At 38.6% G+C, this 18,803-nt stretch overlaps 1 protein-coding gene across 1 annotated transcript in view; it reads right to left on the reverse strand.

Moving 5' to 3' along the window:
- TTN (titin) overlaps positions 1-18,803 on the reverse strand; it is a 307,220-nt gene that overhangs the window by 84,913 nt on the left and 203,504 nt on the right. The window contains exons 194-221 of the mRNA XM_077830394.1: positions 18,531-18,797; positions 17,622-17,888; positions 17,379-17,518; positions 16,402-16,528; positions 15,456-15,598; positions 12,626-12,749; positions 11,749-12,015; positions 11,509-11,606; positions 11,173-11,341; positions 10,811-11,077; positions 10,425-10,691; positions 10,054-10,332; positions 9,546-9,954; positions 9,305-9,429; positions 8,947-9,213; positions 7,543-7,812; positions 6,984-7,286; positions 6,567-6,869; positions 5,233-5,420; positions 3,841-3,955; positions 2,983-3,267; positions 2,512-2,663; positions 2,226-2,373; positions 1,931-2,108; positions 1,707-1,828; positions 1,321-1,608; positions 931-1,227; positions 628-814 (exon numbers count right to left, since the gene is read on the reverse strand). Coding sequence (XP_077686520.1) covers positions 628-814; positions 931-1,227; positions 1,321-1,608; positions 1,707-1,828; positions 1,931-2,108; positions 2,226-2,373; positions 2,512-2,663; positions 2,983-3,267; positions 3,841-3,955; positions 5,233-5,420; positions 6,567-6,869; positions 6,984-7,286; positions 7,543-7,812; positions 8,947-9,213; positions 9,305-9,429; positions 9,546-9,954; positions 10,054-10,332; positions 10,425-10,691; positions 10,811-11,077; positions 11,173-11,341; positions 11,509-11,606; positions 11,749-12,015; positions 12,626-12,749; positions 15,456-15,598; positions 16,402-16,528; positions 17,379-17,518; positions 17,622-17,888; positions 18,531-18,797 — 6,052 coding nt within the window. The remainder of the gene's footprint in view (positions 1-627; positions 815-930; positions 1,228-1,320; positions 1,609-1,706; positions 1,829-1,930; positions 2,109-2,225; positions 2,374-2,511; positions 2,664-2,982; positions 3,268-3,840; positions 3,956-5,232; positions 5,421-6,566; positions 6,870-6,983; positions 7,287-7,542; positions 7,813-8,946; positions 9,214-9,304; positions 9,430-9,545; positions 9,955-10,053; positions 10,333-10,424; positions 10,692-10,810; positions 11,078-11,172; positions 11,342-11,508; positions 11,607-11,748; positions 12,016-12,625; positions 12,750-15,455; positions 15,599-16,401; positions 16,529-17,378; positions 17,519-17,621; positions 17,889-18,530; positions 18,798-18,803) is intronic.

Consider the following 18,803-nt stretch of genomic DNA (forward strand, 5'->3'; position numbering starts at 1 on the left):
ATCTCTGCTTCCCTGCTAAGTACAGAATCTACACTTTCCTTTGTCTTTCTCTTGCTTCTAATATATTTAAAGACTTGCTTCTTGTTGCCTTTTATGTTCTTTGCTGGGTGTAACTGATTTTGTGCATTAGCCTTTCTAATTTTGTCCCTACATGCTTGTGCTATTCTTCTGTACTCCTCCTTAGCAACAGCAGAATGTTATACTATCATACAGAAGACTAATGTTGGAGATCTGCTGAATGCTTTTGCTACCTGGATTGGAAGATTGTTACCTACATACAAGTGTTGACAAAATGCCTGTGTCGTGACCTAATGCATGGAATGGCAATGGCACCAACTTTGAGAATACTCATTGGCAATCACAGAGAGTGTCCAGGGATGCAGCAGAGAAAGTCACTATTCTATTCAGGGGGGAAAGGAAAAAGAATATAAGACTCTTAGTCTTCCATAAAGAAATTCTTGATTAAAATTAGGTATTGAAAGAGAAAGCATGCCATCAGACATTAGTTTGTTCTACCTTTAGAACAGCAAAAAAGAGAACAAGAAAATGATATATGTTGAAAAGGTCAGTGCTACATTTATCTGTATTTATAGCCCCATTTACAAGCTAAATTGATAGTAGTCATACTTGAATACTGTATCTGTCACTGGTATCTTATTGCATCTTATCCATTTATCGTGATCAGGATCATATCTCTCAACCCAATAACCAGTGATTGGACTGCCACCATCTTCATCTGGTTCAGACCATGTTAAGGTCACAGAATCTTTCGTGACTTCAGAAGGTGTGACACCTGTCGGAGGCCCTGGTGGATCTGTACAAATTTATAATTATAAATTTAAATATATATACACACACACACACATTTGTATATTTATACATTTTCTGTAAAAGTACACAGTAAACTGAGCATCAAATTAATTAGCTTACCAAAGGAATATTTAGCAATGATGGGGCTGTGTTGAACTGGCTCCCCAACACCATACATGTTTTCAGCACTGACTCGGAAGATGTATTCTTTATGAGGGGTTAAGTTCGTCGCTTTGAAGTTTGTTCCCTTAATAGTCGATGACAACTTGTGCCATACTTCACTGTCTGTAGCTCTTCTCTCAATAACATAGTTTGTGATTTTAGATCCACCATCATCTCGAGGAGGATTCCATGTCAGGAAGCAGGATTCATTTGTAATATCCGATATATCAAATGCAGCTGGGGGACCTGGCTTATCTATTGATGACATAGATGAATATTAATTTCTGACACTTATATGGTTGGCTACATTTATGTTGATTTAAAATAAATATAATAAACCTAATATACCTAAAACATTAACTTCAACAACAGCAGTAGCACGCCCACTGGAATTTACAGCTTCAATAATATAGCTACCGCTGTCACTTCTCTTGCTGTCTGTAATCGTGACTCTGGAATGCTTAGGTTTGGTTTCAATCGTAATTCTGTCGTCAGGTTTCAGGACTTTATCAGCCTTGGTCCAAGTAATCCGAGGCTCAGGCCTTCCTTTTATTGTAGCTGGTAGCTCTATTTTAGTTCCAGCTTTTACAGTCAGTCCAGCTAGAAGTTTCACATCTAGGAAAATTTCTGGGGCCTCTGATTTATGAAAAAATTAAAACATTGTTACAAAAACAGTGTTATGAAGAATGTCAGAAAGAATATAATGGACTTAATTCATTCATTTAAATAATTACCCTTTGTATCCACGGCCTGGATCTCGTCTGTTGGCTTGCTTGGTTTGCTTGCTCCATGTTTATTCAAAGCCTTAACCCGGTATGAGTACCATTCACCTTCTTTAAGTTTTGGTACTTCCATTCTGTTAATTATAACACAATTCAGATATTTAAAATGGCAAGAATCGAATATTTTATTTAATTAAAATGACAGTCCTTCTGATTTTCGTGCTTAAAATGCTTACTTTGTTTCAGCAACAGGTTCGCCACAGGGCTCCCACTTATCAGTACCACGTTGGCATTTTTCTACCAGATAACCCTTGATGCGTGAACCACCATCAGACTTAGGTGGATCCCATGTTAGGAAGATGCTTTTAGATGTTGGATCTCTCCATTTCACATTCTCTGGTGGATCAGGCACCGCTGTAAAAACAAGAGATATAGAGGATCTTAGAAACCAATCGGAGAGACAGATTTTTTTCAAAAATTATATAAAAGCAAAAGCAGTAAAATAATACAAACATAAAGATGAGTACTTACTTGTTGGTGCTGACATATTTACAGGTTCATCAATATATGCAGGCTCTCCTGGTCCACATTTGTTGCGTGCTGAAACTCTAAACAAATATTCTTTTCCTTGGATGAGGTCAGATACAGTGAACTCTTGGTCAACAACATAATCCAGAACCTGAGAAAAAGAAATGTTCTAATTTATTTCTAGAATTCCTTCCCAAAGCAGCAAATGACCAAACTTCTGTGGTACAAACGGAAACAATATAGAAAGTGACAACAAACTGTAATCACAAAAACAAAACAAAAAACTTACTTTGGTCCATGTTTTCCGGCTTATATCACGTTTTTCAATAAGATAGCCAGTCACTGGACTTCCTCCATCATTTTCTGGTGCTTCCCATGTCAATTGCACTGTGTTCCTGCTCATGTCTATCACTTTTAGTTCTCTTGGTGCACTTGGGCGAGCTGGAAGTGACACATATTGCATTAATTTGTCTTTCCATCAATAGTTTGCCATATTTTCTATTCCATCTATTTATTAAAAGACTGGGGCTACTTAGACCCTCTCCCCTAAATTATGAACTGTAGGATACTGAAAACTGTAAGACCACCGCAGATGGACTTCAGTAAAGTTATTTTTGTTAGAATTATTGTTAAATATACCTCATTTGCTGAATGTTATATGGTTTCTCATAGTATAATAATCTAAAGATTTTTTGCAAGATGTTGGTTAGAAGTTATTGCTATAATTTAAATACCCAAAAGGAGGTTTGTGCCTGCTTACCAATGACATTAACATCAATTTCTCCTGAAACAGATGACACAGGGTTTTCTAATTTCAAGGTATAAATGCCCTTGTCTGGACGTTCACTTGGAGTAATAACAAGCTCTGCAAAGGCTGCAGTAGTCACTATTTTCACACGATCACCCTTTTCTAAGATTTTATCACCAACAGACCACGTTGCAGTTGGCACAGGGTAGCCCGTGATAGGAACACGGATCTTGAGTGGCTCTGGGACAATAACTTCCAGTCCATCTTTAAATGCACTTAAGTCCATTGTCGGTCCAACTGAAAAAGGGGAAAAATTGATTCCATTAAATACTTTCAGACTTTTTGATTTTTGTATTGTTGTTAATAATACTGCAATTGGCAGACTGCTACTTGACTCCACTTCCACCAGCAGCAGCCAGTTGGGAGCCACCTGGGCCTGGCTGCAGCAGCTCACTCCTGCCCTCTCTCTACCAGTGTGCTCTTTAGAAACCCTTAAGATATCTAGTTAGCTAAACAATAACAGGTGGGACGTTTAACTTCCATCGATAGTAAATGTTTAAATGTATTTTTAAAAGTTTTGGGCCCCATTCTGTAGGTGGCTAGTTAAAAGACCATCCTCCCTCTTCAACAAAACTGCTTATGCTGTTGTTCAATGGGTTTCCCAACAGTAGAGCTAGCCCACCTGCAGAGATGGTTGTAGTAAAGAATTTTTCTGGGTTAGAGGCCCTGGCTGTTGGCACTCAGTGTTGATATCATAGGTCTGATGGAGCCATGCACAGTAGCACTGACAGCTAGTACTGTCATGAAAGCCTGAACAGATGCAGCTTTATGTCTTACCTGATTAACTAAACTAAAAAGAAAACTGCTTACCGTGAGTGTCATCTGCAGTCAGTGGCCCAATAGCCTCAGCTGGATCTGATACACCAGCTGCATTTTCTGCAGAGACTCTGTAGTAGTAACTGGCTCCTGGTTTCAATCCAGTTACCTAAAAAGGAACAAATAACCATTTGCAAATTAAAAATCATGTTAAAAATTGTAAACACAGTGACATTGCACTCCATATGTTTTATGGAAATATGCTAATGAGCGTGAATATAATGTAACTGGAATATGCTTCATGCAAAAGATCTCTTGTCAGGTATCACTACAAAACTTATAATCTACTGATTATAATCTACATCCTATTTGTATGTATGTATTATTTTTGTATCTAAAACTAGAAATACGATGTATTACTCTGAAGTCCTATTGTAATTATGAGAAGTGTGGGCCATTAATGGTGGTTTAGAATCTTGATGACTCCCATTGACTAGGACAATTGGTTGTAAATAGCTCTGTTTACTTGCAAACCTTCCTGCATTTCTGTGAGTCAGGCCCAGATGAATGGAGGCTTGGGGTCTCACAGGACATGTGACCATGTCACCTGGTATTGGAATCCATCTTAAACCTGGTGCTTTTCTATTTAGAAGGAGGGGTGGGGACCCAGAGAGACAAAAGATTCCCGCCTTGTGCCAAAGCTATAAAAGGGGGTGGAACAGAACAACGCGGGCTGCCAGTCATGAGAAATCCCCTAGTTACCACCTGACCTGGAACTAACAAGGACTGTACCGGGGAAAGGATTGGGCCCAGACTAGGAAGGAGTCTAGTCTGTGAAAGAAGCTTATTGGAACATTTCTTAGGGTGAGATTTACCTGTAAACGGTTTCTTAATGTATTAGGCTTAGACTTGTGTGTTTTGTTTTATTTTGCTAGGTAACTTACTTTGTTTTGTCTGTTATTACTTGGAAACCACTTAAATCCTACTTTTTATACTTCTTAAAATCACTTTTGTTTATTAATTAACCCAGAATAAGTGATTAATACCTGTGGGAGCAAAGAGCTGTGCATATCTCTCTATCAGTGTTATAGAGGGCAGACAATTTATGCGTTTACCCTATATAAGCTTTATACAGAATAAAACGGATTTATTTGGGGTTTGGATCCCATGGGGAGCTGGGTGTCTGGGTGCTAGAGACAGGAGTACTTCCTGAGCAGTTTTCAGTTAAGTCTGCAGCTTTGGGGGCATGGTTCAGACCCTGGGTCTGTGTTGCAGCAGGCTAGCATGTCTGGCTCAACAAGGCAGGGTTCTGGAGTCCCAAGCTGGCAAAGAAAATGGGCTCAGAGGTAGTTTCAGCACATTGGGTGACAGTCCCGGGGGGGTCTCTGTGACCGAACCTTTCACAAACACATACCAAATATTTCATTTAAGAATGAACCACCTTACCTTATAAGTAAGATTAGGGACAAGTCTTGGATTACAACGGATCCAGTTATCTGTTCCCTCTTCACGTCTTTCAATAATATAACCCATTATTGGACTTCCTCCATCTTTCAGAGGAGGCTCCCATGTAAGCTGCACGGATGACTTAGTTTGGTCTGAATGACTGAGGTTAATGGGAGGACTTGGTTTTTCTGAAAAGAATTTGAAGAACTTAGACATTATCAACTGGAAAAGGAGATTTGGTTTTACTATATGTAAGTTGAACTATATCATCCATTGATACCTTAAATATTATTTTAAAGCCTTTCCGGTAGTCCTACTAAACAATTTTTTTAAAAAAGAGATTGGTTCCTGTAGCAGGGTGGTCACCCGCTCCTGCCTCAAAAGGCTTAAAATAGCCCAGGGAGAGGGCTGTGGCAGGGAAGGAAAAGAGGCGCTGACTGGGAGAAGCAGCCTCAGCTGGGGGCCATGCCCCAATCGGGCCGCAGCTGGCTTAATCAGGGCCCAGCTGGCCCTTATAAGAGGGCAGTGGGCCAGAGCACAGAGAGTCTCCTCTAGCTGTGGAGGGAGATGGGCCTGGCTGCTGGGGACTGTACCAGGGCACCTGAGGTGAAGCAGGGCTGGGGAAGGCCAGAGGACCTGGGAGGCTCCAGACTGGGAATGCCCCAGGCTGCAGGCCTGGCAGACGGCCTAAGACAGGGTACTGGGGTTGCAACAGGGCAGCCCAAGGGTAGGCGGAGGCAGCAGATCCAAACCCCCCTTGCTTATGATGACTGGCTTATACAGACTGCAGTCGGCCCCAGTGAAAGGGGGCTAAATTGTGACTGTCAGTAGCCCATAGCCTGAAGCAAGGTGGGGATGCGGGGGGGGGTCCCCTGGGGAGGGCAGACCCAGATCTGTGGTGTATTGCCTGGAGGGGCAGCACCCCAAGTAAAAGGGCACCAGGGTCCAGGAGGGACACTGGGTCCAGCGACGGCGAGATACCAGCAGAAGGCACTCCGGAGCTGGTAAAAAGAGCTAATTCCCAGACAGCCAGCAGGAGGCACAGCTGGGTGAGTCTGCGCCCCATTACAATTCCCAATTTCAGAGCAGAATTATTTGGAAGAAGCTCTGTCATTGTTCTTAAGAGTGACTAATTTACCGAATGATCGCAAAATATTGCTGATGAATTCAAAGAAGAAAAGTAGGAAAAGCTAACTTGGCTTACACTACTTTCTCCCCACACATCTCACCCCTCTCTACTCCACTCCTGGTCTTTTCTGTACATATGCTGTACGAATGATCACAATTTCCTTATATTATAAAACAATCAACACTGCTAAAACTTTCATACTCACCAATTGGGTCCATAATTTTAACAGCTCGAGTAGCAGCACTTGGTTTGCCAACTCCAATCTGGTTTTGTGCTCTGACTCTGAAGTAGTATTCTTTGTTTTCCACAACATCAGTCATGGTAGCAGCTAATTCATGTGCTCCGGTAGTCATGGCTGGCTCCCACCTGATTGAACCTTTGTCACGCAATTCAACAATGTAGCCAGTAATTGGAGAGCCTCCATCGTACTCTGGTGGCTCCCAGGTAAGTGAGGCACCAAATCTGTTCACATCAATAACTTCTACATTCAGAGGAGGACCAGGAACATCTGCATTTTATTTTTTGTGGGGCGGGGAGAGAACAATAATGTATGTTGGGAGAAAAAAATGCAAAAACTAACTAAAAACATTATTTTGAAATATTTTTCAAAATTGTGGCTTACCAAATTTGCTCTTTGCTTCAACAGGGGTGTCCGTTTCCACTGGTTCCCCAGTGCCCACTCTGTTTTTAGCACTCACTCGGAAGAGGTACTCAACTCCTCCCCTCTGAAGTCCAGTAACGGTATATTCACAACTGTCAGCATGGTCAGTGGCCAAAATCCAGGTTTTACGTTTGATATCACGTCGTTCAACGACATAGCCAATGATTTTACTTCCACCATCACTTTCTGGTTCCTCCCAGGCAAGGCTAACTTCACCATCATATGTTTCAGTGACTTCTAAGTTTCTAACTGGACCTGGAACATCTGAAATTTATGTGAAAAGTATTTTTAGTATACCTCATCTTTGTTTTTACTTTGACCTACAAACAAAGAGTAAGCTGCAATAGGTTACGAATTGCACTGAAGTAGCTTATTCCTGCTTGAAATGAGGGTAAAACTCCACCATTGCAAATGATGGCATTTTCTTTCCTCATGTTCCATATAGCTAAACTGCTATATTATAGCAATAGCTGTAAACAGAGCAAAATGTAGACAAGGCCTTAATAAATGAAGAGCTTACCAATAACATCTACATTGATGTGTGCTTCAGCTTTGCCATGTTTGTTTTGGAGTATAATCTTGTATCTTCCTTTATCGGATTTCTTTGCTTCCAAAATTTTGAAGGTGGTGCTGTCAGCTGTTGTATCAATTGTGTGTGTTGGCAGGCTTTCATCCTCTTTTAACCAATCGGCTTCTGCTTTTGGGTAGGCATCATATGGAACAACCATGGTCAAAGGCTTCCCAACATCAACCACAAGGTTCTGGTCAGCAGTCTTGATTCTTGGGGCAGCTAAAGATGACCAGTGAGGCAAATAAGCATTTAATGTTTTCAAAACTATTTGATATACTTCTTGCATATTCAATACATATTCTAACTTGGAAAAAGTAATGGGAGTGGCATATGAATCTGAAACAAACTATTAATGTATTCATGGGGTTGCCCCAAAGGGACAAATTCACGCTGGCCAGTGTACATTGAGCACCTGATCCTGCACTCAAGGCAATATGAGATTTACCACTGATTTCAATGGGCACAGGACCAAGACCTGGCTGAGTATAAGGGAGAAACTGTCCTGCATATATCTGGCTCACCCAAAACACAAAGAGGTCACTGCAGAGGCCTCCCCAATAACAACCACAGAAGTATATTACAAGAGGGGACTAAAGGCCACAAGGCAAAATTCATGTATTTTTGCATGGTACCCTGAAATGCACAAAGTAATAACAACAGCTAGTTCTCATATGGACGTTTATTTAGTAGATCTCAAAACACTTTACAAAGGAGGTCAATATTATTATCCCCATTTTACATCTGGGGAAACTGAAGTACAGCTGTGAAATGACTTGCTCAAAGTCACCCAGCAGACCAGTGACAGAGCCTAAAATAGAACCAGGGCTCCTGAGTCCCAATAGTCCCAACAGTTCTCTATCCATTTGGCCATACTGATGTGTGTGTTTGTGTGTGTGTATGTATATAAAAGTAGGGAGAAGGGGGCTGCTGTTGGGCATTAACTCAATGCACTTTCATGGTCTGATGCTGCAAACTGGCAAATGAGCAACTTTACTCAAGTAAGTAACCCCACTGAAATGACTTTTTTTTTTTTTAAGAGAACTGCAGCAGCACACTATGTATGTTCCAGGTGGTCTTTACGGCATAATTCTTTCTTTTCTTTGGAAAAAACTGTGTATGTTTTTCATAAACAAATAGAAACTTCAGTTTGGCAATTTTCTTTTTTGACTGAATTATAATCCCAGTGGTCATGGAAAAATCGTTTAATGAGATTCCAGATTGTCTCCACTTTACTACACATTCTAATCCAACCTTCTGAAAAGGTATATGAAATGTTACATAACTAGTGACAATATATTTATTAACCCTAATCTCAGATTTTATAAGATATATACAATAAAGTAGATGACTTACCAGCCAATTCAAGTTTAGCTCTAGCTTCTTTATCTTTGGCAATAAATCTGTATTCGCCTTGGTCACGAGGCCTTATCTCGCATACCTGCAGCCTATGGACTTTTCCTTCACTCATCATCTGATGTTTGTCTCCCTGGACTACAATCATGTTATTTCTTAACCACTTGACTTCCACTCCATCTTTATTCAACTCAGCCATGAAGATGACATCAGAGCCTGGAGCTTCATAAATATCTTGTGGCGGTCGGATGATCTCAATAGGGATTTCTGAAATAAATACCCATTAATTTGAAGAGTGTTTAATCTTTCTTCTGATAACGAAGAACTGGCAGAAACTCCTTTTTAATTTTACATTTACCTTCAACAAAAAGTCTTGCCCTTGATTTCCTGTCATCTACTCCACAGGAATATTCACATTCGTCCTCTAGTCTACAGTCTTTTATAATTAACCTGTGCAAATTTCCATCCTTCTCAAACAGATACCTTATGGGGATAAAGGATGGTGAGAGAAATAAGTGAATTAAAACACAGAACAAACACCAAAACATGACAAACACATTTTGAAGCTTAACAAGAGAAGTGTGATAAAATGTGCATACTTTTTGCCTTCTCTGATTTCTCGTCCATTTTTGTACCATTTTACACTTGCTTTCTCTTTGGAAAGCTGGCAGGTAAAAACAGCATCATCAAATTCAGTGACAGTCTGGTCCTGTAGATGCTCAATGAAATCTGCAGGTGCTTCTGTGATAAGGAGTTCTGCAACAGATTTGTCTTGTCCAGCAGTGACTGTGTATTCACCTTCATCTATAAACCCGCAGTCTTTAATGATAAGTGAGTGTTTGTATTTGTCAACTTTGTACAAAATGCGTCTGTCAAATGTAACTTCCTCGCCATTTTTTGTCCACTGAAGGGTTACATTGAGACGATTGACTTTGCACCAGAATGTGACCGATTTCTTCTCCATTGTCTCAATATCTTCAAGAGGCACAACAATTCTGAGATCCTCCTCTGTTAAAATGAAAAATAAAATATGGTTCATTTACATCCTTATTTAAATCAGCAATTGACATGATTAAACGTCTAACTTTTAAAATGCAAGTTACTTACCCAGTACTGTTAAGGCAGCAGAGCTCTTGACGTGTTCCCCTCTGGCATTTGATAGTGAGACAGTGTAGGTGGCTTGATCTGCAAAGTGTGCATCTCTGATTCTGAGAGTGTAAACTAAATCCTTGTGGACCATGATGGATTTTGCACTATCGAATATTGGCTCCTCATTTTTGTACCATTTAGCTTTGGCACCTTCTGTATTGACCTCACAGTTAAAGACAAGTTCTTCTCCCTCTTTAACTACTTGATCCTTAAGTGGAGTTATAATCCTGAGTTTTTCTGAAATTGCGAAAAAATATTGCATCTTTCATACTATAAAAGAATAAAATAAAATGTGCACACACACCTTACTAAAATAAACAGAAGCTTACCAATCACTTTTAAGTGTGCTGTTGCTTTGATTCCACCAACCATGATGGAATACTTTCCTTCATCTCCCAAAATAGAGTCCTTAATGACAAGTAATCTCTTTTTGCCATCTGAAATGATGTCATACTTATCACCAGCCTCAAGTACCTTATTACCCCTCAGCCACTGTACTTCAAAGCCATCTTTGGATATTGAGCAGACAAATTCAGCTTTTTGTCCTTCTAGTACTTCAACATTTTGTGGTCGGGTAATAAATTCTGCTGCAATTTCTGTAAAAATAAATGTTAAACATATATTCTTTTTTCTGTATAAACAGAGCAAAAGAAAATTGCATACCTTTGTCTACCTGATTTTTCTATAAAAAAATATACCAGAGTAATTCTCTTACCAAGTACTTTGAGGTTGCCAGTTGTACGAGTACTTGGAAGCCTACAGCTGTATTCGCTAGCGTCGTCAAGGCGAGCATTATGAATGACAAGAATTCTCTTACGGCCATCATCAATTTGTTCATATCTACCACCTTCAGGTAATTCCTTATCTCCTTTAAACCAAGTTACTTCAGCCCCAGGCTTAGAGATTTCACAAATGAATTTCACAGTGTCAGTTTCATTTACTTCGATATTGGGAAGATTTTTGGTGAAAACAGCTTCCTCCTCTATAATAAGAAATTTAGAAGCATTCGATTAAAACAAAATGATCAAGCAATTCTTTTTTCACATGAAGTATATTTAAGAGTAGATTTAGTTTTACCTATAACTGTTAGGATGCCCGAGGTTCTAGCTGTTTTTGCTTCACATGCATATTCTGCTTCATCTTCAAATAGACATTTGTTGACCACAAGAATACGCTGGGCACCTTTGGAAATTATGTCATACTTTTTGCCCTTTCTTATTTCAATGCCATCCTTAAACCACCGTACCTGTTTTTAAAGCAAATTGACATTGTAGTACTGTTAGTTATGTTAATGCATTGCATCATTAATCTTAGCATTGTGTTACTTAACAATAACATAAGATTGAGATTTAAAAAAAACAACAACCTCACATTAAAGTGTTATTTAGATAATAAGAACATGATATTACAGACCATGACATTTGGGCGCGAAATTTCACATTCAAACCGAGCAATCTCTTTTTCTTTCACTTCAAGATCAGTAAGGGGCTTTGTAAAGTCAACACGAAGAGCTATAAGAAAAAAATATACATACATGTAAATATCTCAAAGTTTTTAGAATAACCATAGTTATGCAAGAATAAATCATTACAGATGATAGCATTATTAATAATCATATTAATATCAACAAAGAGGTTAAATTACACGACTTACGTTCCACATTCAAGAAGCAAGAGGTCTTGAAATCCTTAGCATCACAGGTATATGTTCTAGCATCATCTAATGTGCAGCCACGTATGATCAGTTTTCTGACCCTGCCCTCAGCTATGATATTGTGCTTTTTTGTTTTGTGAATTTCATGTCCATTCTTGAACCATTTCACCTCTGCATTCTCTCTGGATACTTCACATTCCAGTACTGCAGTGGCTTCCTCCTCTACTGTCTGGTCCTCAAGTGGTTTAGTAAATTCAACTGGGGGTTCTAAAAGAATCATAGAAATTACAGATGCAGAACACCATAATTTTAGCCATCCAGCAATCAATACAGGATTATTCCCTACAATACATTCCTGAGTGCTATGTCTAATCTAGTTTTAAATTACTCTCAAGTGATGTGGCTCCTATAATTTCCACTGGGACAATAATCCACAAGGATAAAAGATTATGCTGTTGGAAAATTCTTCACTATATTCAGTTTATTTGTTCATTTTTTCAGTTTTAGCCTATTACAGTTGTAAGAACATAAATGAGGAAAACAATTTCCTTGTCTCCTTGGTGCTTACAGTTTTAGATACTTGTAAATCATTATCACAAGCCCCTGTACCTTAATTAGTTTAGCCAAGCTGTATATATGTATTGTAGTTTTCATCTTTTCTTATAAGTAATTCCCTGCAATCATTGCAATTGTTTTTGTGTCTTTTCTCTGAATTTACTCCAGTTTATCAACTCCTTTCCAGTACTGAGATAACTAGAAGTGTATGCAGTATTTTAGGTATGATCTAACCAGTTTAATATAAAGAGTGTCCATAGACTTCCTAATCCATGATGGAATAATAATCACCAGACAGATGTAATTATGCTAATCAGTTTACCTTTTACAAAAAGATTTGCTTGTGTTCTGAAATCCTTTGCAGTCAGTGAGACTTCTCCAGCATCTGTTAACTTGACATCTCTGAGAGTAAGCGAGTGTACTCTTCCTTCAGCACGTGTGACAACCTAATTAAACAAAAAAGCATTTTGTAAGTATCTACACGTGAACTATATGAAGACTCTTCAATTCAATGTCATCTATTCTTTATTATTTTTATTGGGTACATATTTTGGACAATTTCCTCCTACATATGCATAGTGGATCAAGGACACTTTCAAGATTTTTGAGATATATATATATTTCCCCCTCTTATCTACATAGGCGCTGGTATTTAAGTACTCCCACATGTTCCAATGGGAGGAAGTATATGTCAAAATCTAAAGAAATTACATCATATATATAATAACTTAAAAATATATGTTTCAGAGTGGTAGCCATGTTAGTCTGTTTCAGCAAAAACAATGAGGAGTCCTTGTGGCACCTTAGAGACTAACACATTTATTTTGGCATAAGCTTTCATGGGCTAAAACCCACTTCATCAGATTCATGAAGTGGAAAATACAGTAGGCAGGTATAAATACACAGCATATGAAAAGATGGGAGTTGCCTTACCAAGTGGGGGGTCAGTGCTAACGAGCCAATTCAATTAAGGTGGAAGTGGCCTGTTCTCAACACTTGACAAGAAGGGTGAATACCAAAGGAGGGAAAAAATCACTTTTGTAGTGCTAATGAGGCCAATGTGATCAAGGTGGCCCATTTCAAACAGTTGATAAGAAGGTGTGTGTATCAACAGAAGGAAATTAGTTTTTGTAGTGACCCATCCACTCCCAGTCTTTATTCAGGCCTAATTTGATGGTGTCCATTTGCAAATTAATTCCAGTTCTGCAGTTTCTCATTGGAGTCTGTTTTTGAAGCTTTTTGTCGAATTGCCACTTTTAAGTCTGTTATTGAGTGTCCAGGGAGATTGAAGTGTTCTCCTACTGGTTTTTGAATGTTGTAATTCTTGATATCTGATTTGTGTCCATTTATTCTTTTGTGTAGAGACTGTCTGGTTTGGCCAATGTACATGGCATATATATGCCACCATGTGCCAGCAATGCCCCTCTGCCATGTACAGTGGCCAAACCGGACAGTCTCTACTCAAAATAATAAATGGACACAAAGTGTCTCCTAAAGAATTATTTTTAATTATTTGTAGGAAAGTACAAAGTCAAGCAATAGAAGTAGTTCTGGTAAGGTGAAGGCAAATGGGAAGTCTAAAGTGAGAAGAAAAACAGAGGAGATGAAGTTGTTTCTGAGCATACTCATTATGCCCAAAATAAATATTTATGTCCTTGAAACATTTCGTTGAAAGAAGTTCAGATGAAGTAATAAATTTGGTTTGCCAAGATAGTTTAAGGTAAAGAATAGTCAAACCTCAAATCCCATTTTCTTGTAGAGTCAGTTTGACTCTTGGAAACAATGATAACAGCGTTCAAAGAGGTTATTTTAGAGGAAGTGATGAATCAAATAAACTTGGAGCACCTGAACGTGTATTCCTGTGCAACCAAATATTTTGCTGAAGCCAATAGGAGCTGTGAGTGTGTAGGGGAAATCAAAATTAAGGTATAAAATCTCATTAAGAAGTTGAAATGAGTCAAAGTGGCCCAAATGAACAAGAATAAGATGATATCCCTTAATGTTTAATACTGAAGTTTCAATATCTCTTACTATATTTTGCAAGTCAGTAATCATGATAATCCACTTCATTGACTCAAATCCTTGTACATTTTTATTTCAAAATATGAAAGTGAATTTTACCTTGGTTTATTAAACCTCTAATTGGCAGAATTTCAATTCTATTTACAGATCTTTATGAAAAGCAATATGGATGACAATTCTGAGTTTGGTTAAACTGAGTAAAACTCAGAAAGGTCTCACTGAAAACAAGAATCCTCTTATTAATATATGAAAAAGCTATAGTAAAAATTAAACTAAACTTCAATTTGAATTAAAGAAATATCTACCAGCATTATTACAAATTCTGAAATTTCATTAACTTGTGTAATTCCTTAGACATTTACTTGCGTTTCCCTACAAGGCAGCTCTATTTCGCTAGAGATCTGAAGGCATTACACACAAAATGAGTACCTAATAAAGAATGCATCCGAATAACTGCATCTTAAAAATTGTAACATACATTTTATATTATTTATAATATATTCCCTACTGTTGGCAAACTTCAAATATTCAATTAACCACATTCCAGGCAGCTCAAATCTCAGCGCTAAGAGCCAGCACTTGAAGAAGGGTTAAAAATAGCTAGTGAGAAATGCTTGGCAAGCAAACCTGCCTAGAAAGTTATCTGGAAAGCCTGATCAAATGCCTGAAATGGAATTTCAATCTTCTTAATCCCCATATATGCAGAACTGGATGGCAGCTCTGCATTCAGTGGAAAGAATCAGGAACTTCATTTATTCATAAAACTCACTCAAACTGCAACACACCTTAGCAGGAACCATTTCATATCCCTTGTGGCTGCGATTGCCAACAATTCAGGCACAAAAAGCTTTACTCTTGTGGCCAGTGTTTTGAGACCTTTTAACTTTTCTTTGTGTGATAAATACACATGCTATTTCAGATCCACTTTATTTACAGAAAAATACAAATTTATGTTTAAGTGAGAACACTTTATAACTTAAAATAGAAGCAGCGCATTCCTGTGTCTTAGTGCTTCTGCTGCTGGAAGGAGGGAGGTAAGACATAAAGGAGAGGGGGGAGAAAGTGGGGAGGAAAGGAAGAAAGGGGGAAATGAGGAGTGGAAGAAAGCAGGTGGCAAGAAGTCTCTTTACCTTGTCACTCGGTTCCAGTTTCTGTCCATGCAAGAACCACTCCACCACGATTCCCTCATAGGAGAGCTCACAGTCAAAGGTGGCTGATTCACCAGCTGTCACTGTTACATCCTTGAGCGGTCTGAGCAGGCCAATTACTCGTGCTTGGCGAGGGGGAGAAATCATCTTCACATTAGTCACTTCACTCAAGAGAGGGCTTCTGCCCTACCCACTAATCTTTACGGTGGCTTCTCCCAAGAGAGAGAGACATGGTAATGCAAAGCTATTTAAATTCCCTAACTAGAAGGGGGCCACTTGGGTTTCTTAGGGGAAGGGTTGGGCACTGGAGAGTCCCTGTTTGCAGAGCCTGTTTCTTTAAAATGAACAAGGTCAGCAGGAAAGTTGCAGTGCATCTGTCTCCCTGCCAAGCCCTGCGTGCCTCTTGCTAGATAAGGCATGTGCCTTCCAAAATAGCGAGTGCTAGGATTGGAGGGAGAGACAAGTGGTCTCCAACCATGTGCTCTGTCCCTGTCCATCAAGAGCTTAGTTCTTTCCCCAAATGTTAGTGTGGTGGCATCCCAGCAACTGAAAGCAGAAATGTCAGCACAATAAAGCTTTTGCTTGTAATACTTCAGTTGCATAACAACTGATGATGCAAGACCACCCAGAAGCCTGAAAGTCAATGTCCTTTTTCTCGTGCTCTAATAAAAAGAAACTATAAAAATTATATTTAAAAAAATTCTTAAACTAACAGGGATCAAGGTCATCGGTGTCACCGATACTTCAGAATCACTGTCCCTTCAAGGAGTGACCATGGGCTTGGTGCAGTTTAGTGATTTAGCCACTCATTCCAAACAATCAGCTGTGTGATGTAATGATTCAGTTAATTTCATTTTAATTCATTTCTTCTAGTTTTAAAGACACGGCATTAACTATCTATTCATTCGTATACTAATAAGACACTTACGTTTCACTCGAAGGTGAGCACTGGATTTGGCATTTGCTGCTTGGAAGTCGACTCCACCAGCTTGGTCCAAACGTACATTGTACAATACGAGGAAGTGCTTTTTGCCTTCCTCCTTAATTTCACACTCCTTCAAGAAGGAAAACAACAAAGTATAGAAGTAGTGAGCTGCATTTATAGAATTTCTGCAGACACACAAAGGATATACTGTGTGTAAAACACCACTCATGTGCAGAATATTTTTTAGAGATATATGTAGCCTTGTTAACACCTTTCTCTCTATATTATTTCTAAAATATCCATAATGTCTAGGCCATAGATACTTTTGAAATCTGAACTGCTACTAAATTGCCTAGTACAGCCAACAATTCAAATGATGTGCTTGCTCATAAATCCACTTAAGGACTATTTCCATTAGCTCTGCTGAAGATATAAATTTATTCATGAACAATGCACTGACAAAGTGGGATGTTGGGAAGAACTTAGATATATTGAAGACACTGGCTTGTAAGCACTAGCAATAGCAGGTGTCTGGCAATGCTAATGAACATATCAGCGGTCTCTCATTACAAAAGATGGTCCTCATTTTAGATCCACATTTCTCTCTCTCTCTCTTGCAGACACACAGACCTACAACTATCTCACTTTTCCTATTGTTTATTTATTTCCATCAGGACTGCTGAATTCAGAGTTGCCTACTCTTAGGTTTTTATAGTTAGTCTCTCAATATTTGGTGGGTTTTTTTAAATCACCAAGAGCCATCCAAATATGTAAGACTTTCAGCCTCAGTTTTGTTTTTAAAAAGTAAGTTTCTAGCCTTCCTGGTTGTGGAGAAAAACTAAAAAATCGGAATCAAGTGCACCTAAAATATCAAAAGTTAGAAGATAAGTTAAAAGAGTATAAAATGTATTTTTTTATCTCATAGTTGTTTTGAATCTCTATCCACACAGAAGTCTGGGCTTGATCAGCATTATGCTTACAGGTGATTGGTTCAGGGTTTCTCCTTTTAGTTTCCAGCTGGCGTGGACATCTTCCTCAGAGATTTCAGTATCAAAGCGGGCAGTCTCTGTCTCAATTACCTCCACACTGTACAGGTGGCGCACGATCTTAATATCCCGCTCTGAGAGGTGAGAAAAACAAAGGAACATTTGATGCCATCAGCCTTCAACAGAAACTCACAAGAAGAGCTTTACAACAGAGAGGCACTGACAAAACTACAGTACCTTCAATGTTGAGTTTGGCAGAGGTTTGGTCAGTGCCACAATCACAGGTGTATGTTCCAATGTCTTTCTTCAAAGCTTTCTTGAGGATTAGGATTCTCTTTTTGCCATCAGCCTTGATAACAACATTTTTTGATGGAGTTATTTCTTTGCCATCTTTCATCCATTTCACAGGAGCATCTGCTTTGCTAATTTCACATTGTAAAATCACTTCATCTCTCTCTACAGCAGTATAATCTTGAAGCTTTGAAGTAAAGTAAGGATCACCCTCTGCAAATACAATTTGAGATAAGCATATGACAGTTTTAATTGTTTTAAAAGCACAAAAAGCACAGGTCTTTTAATAAAGTTTGTACCATCTTAGGCCATGCACAATACATAAGGCATATTCTTAAAGCTTTTCATTCCTGTGAAGTGTCTGAACAGAGGAATAACAACAATAAAAAGTATAACTGTTATTTTTCTGAGTGTCCCAACATTTTGCTATATATTTATATTGGATGTGGTGGTTTGATTACAAAAACCAGCAAAAACCTATTAGCATAGCTATTCAAAAATAGCACAGGAAGAAGTACATTCAGAGTAATAATTGCTAACTTCACTGGAAAATATTGTGTTGGCTCTCCAAAGAATATAAAGTGCTTAACAGCTACAAAGCACTGTACACATATTAATCAACAAATCCTCACAACAGTTCTGAGAAGTTTTTAAATAATTAGTATTATCTTTGTAAACATAGAAACGGAGACACAAAGAGATTCAGGTGATTTGTCAAGAGCACACAGTGAGTTTGTGGCAGAGCAGGGATTTGTAGACAAGACTTTCTGATTCCCAATAGTGTGTTCTTTTTTTAGGAATATATAAAATATCCAACATGTGAATTCATACTGAATAAAAGTCAGATACACTTACCAATAACTGTGAGTTTAGCTTCAGAAGATTTGCTCATAGCTTCTGCTCTGATCTGAGAAGTGTCATCAATAGAGAGATCTTTGAATGTGAGTGTATGGAATTTGCCATCGTCTTTCATTGAAACCACCTTACTGGTATGCAGTCGTTGGTCATTCTTGAACCAAGCAACAGGGATATTGTCATGAGACAGTTCTACAGTAAACTCTGCAGTCTCACGCTCCTTTGCTGTTACATCTTTGAGAGGAGTAATGAATTTCAGACGAATGCCTAAAC

The sequence above is a fragment of the Eretmochelys imbricata genome, chromosome 11, assembly GCF_965152235.1.
Source record: "Eretmochelys imbricata isolate rEreImb1 chromosome 11, rEreImb1.hap1, whole genome shotgun sequence".
Taxonomy (NCBI): Eukaryota; Metazoa; Chordata; order Testudines; family Cheloniidae; genus Eretmochelys; species Eretmochelys imbricata.